General features: G+C 34.3%; 1 protein-coding gene across 1 annotated transcript in view; it reads left to right on the forward strand.

Moving 5' to 3' along the window:
• Positions 1–246: 246 nt before the first annotated feature.
• Positions 247–2,416, forward strand: part of LOC105456319 (F-box/LRR-repeat protein 13-like) — a 2,970-nt gene continuing 800 nt past the window's right edge. The window contains exon 1 of the mRNA XM_011700270.1: positions 247–264. Within this exon, the coding sequence (XP_011698572.1) occupies positions 247–264 (18 nt within the window). The remainder of the gene's footprint in view (positions 265–2,416) is intronic.

The following is a 2,416-nucleotide window of genomic DNA, read 5'->3' on the forward strand; positions in this document are numbered from 1 at the left end:
ACGAGTTATATTTTCTATTATTATATATATTACAAGTTTATAACACACGGCTTGCATACGGCTGACACGACTTTTTCGGCTTTGCTGCTCGTTCGCTTTTGCTGTTCGTTTGGTTGAACTTCAATAAGATGCGGCAAAATGTATTTTTCGCCGGAAGTGCGTCATCTAAGTAACATTTTTAACCAATAGTAATGAATTGCTGTGACTGCATACTGCGCATGACATGGCACCTTAAGATGCGGCAAAATGTATTTTGCGCCGAAAGTGCGTCATTTAAGTAACATTTTTAACCAATAGTAATGAATTGCTGCGACTGCACACTGCGCATGAAATGGCACCTTAAATCATAAGCCGTAAGGAATTGAACAATCGGAGTCGAACTATTTTTTATCAATAAAAAATAGTGAAACAATCAAAAGTAATTATTTCATATTCTTATTGGAAGGTCTCTGATTCTCACCTAAATCGAAAGCATGACCGCTCTTAGATTTCTTTCTGACATAATTAGATCTATGTCCAGCAAGTGAAATACACGCACACAGACATTATGTGTGCTTTCCATTTAGCGACACAATTAGTCATTCTATCTTTGTTGTATGGTGGAAGGATTACACTTCCACCATGCTTTGTTGTCACTGGACGTTTAAAAAAGGCAGAATGATGTTTGTGTGAATTATTATATATTACGTAATTATATATAAGTTTGTGTGAATTATTATATATTGTCACACGATTGGATATTTACTAAGGAAACAGGGATTTCAAAAAGTACTGACAATAAGAGATCCACAGAAGGTGCATAACAGCTACAGCATAGAAAAAATTATCCAAGCATCTTGACTTCCTTTGGATTACTTTCCACCCAAAAACTAGACTGAAAATAAAATAAATATAAATATTAAAATAATAAAATAAATTTTATCTTTTTTTTTTAATTTTTTGATAAATTATCCAAGCATCTTGACTCCCTTTGGATTATTTTCCACCCAAAAACTAGACCGGAAATAAAATAAAATAAAATAAAATAATAATAAAATAAATTTTTTTTATTTTTTGATGCCTGTTCAAAACCGCGGCGTTAAAATTCAACGCATCACGCAACACGCAGGTAGTGGCTGATGTGTCGCTTCGGAATTTTCCGCACGACATGCTCGATGATCAAACGACCGACAAGTGACATTATTTGTTCCCTTTTTTCGAAAACATCACTTGTTTGTCACTTGCTCGAACGGAAGTGCCGAGGCGAGATTTCAGTCGAAATGAGAGGGGAAAGAGGGGCGAGCCGGCGCTACTCGAGTCAGTCTTCTCGCAACCGACCCTCGCAGCACTTGCTAATGATTCGGTAACGCTTCCTTTTGCACTCGTTCTCGTAAGGCGGTTTGATAGGCAATGCGCACACTCGTGCGGCGCATCAGATCGCGCTTATCTCTGTAAATAGTGTTCATAGTTGAGTTCCGTGTTAAAATAAAAGTGTTCGTGTAAAAGTGCTTCCAATTTCTTATCAAACACTCATTCTCACGCTCGTCCTTATCTCTCGGCTTTTTATTAAATCATCGCGTACACGGCTATTATACAATGCCTTTCGTGCTTTTTTATTTTATTCTAGTCTATTTATTTTATTATTTTATTATTTATATTTATTTTATTTCCGGTCTAGTTTTTGGGTAGAAAGTAAGCCAAAGAGAATCAAGATGCTTGGATAATATTCTCTATGTAGCTGTAGCTTGTGCGCCTTGTGGATCCCTTGTGAGCTAAATAGTAAACCGTACGAATTAACCAATCACAAATTGAATGTAAGGAGAAAACTCGATTGTGATTGATCAATTTTTACGGCTTACGACCTGACATACGATTAATTATAAAATGGGCCTTATTTATTATCTCTTCATAGCAAATTCGGCAACTTGCACTAGTGCGCACTGAGTGTAAACTTTTTCGGTGCCACACATTCGATCAATGCCCTCTGCTCTAGTGCCAAAAATTCTTTACATTTGGTTAAATTACACCGTTATCATGCAAGTTTTATGTTGTATTCGACAAATAAAAATTGCGCTAGTGTAAAGCTAAATTGTATTTGCGCGGTCAAACAAAATAAATGAGAGCAAATTTTATTGCACTGAAATTTTTAACCAAAAATAAAAAACTATTGTATTATAATTAATTGTAAATAATTATTGGACTGATACAGAGTGTCTCATCTTAATTATACATGTAAATTATATAGGTTAATACGTTATAATAATATTTTTTTTTAGTTTCAGAGAAACTTAATTTCGATTACAACGTAGCACAAAATTGAAACAATTATATAAAGAATCTAAATAATTTTGCAATTAACATCAACTGCAGCACTCTATACTAAAAAGTCCAACATTGGTTTAGTACCAACGACATATATATATATATATATATATAT

The sequence above is a fragment of the Wasmannia auropunctata genome, unplaced genomic scaffold (genome assembly GCF_000956235.1).
Source record: "Wasmannia auropunctata unplaced genomic scaffold, wasmannia.A_1.0 LD335713.1, whole genome shotgun sequence".
In the NCBI taxonomy this organism is placed as follows: domain Eukaryota; kingdom Metazoa; phylum Arthropoda; class Insecta; order Hymenoptera; family Formicidae; genus Wasmannia; species Wasmannia auropunctata.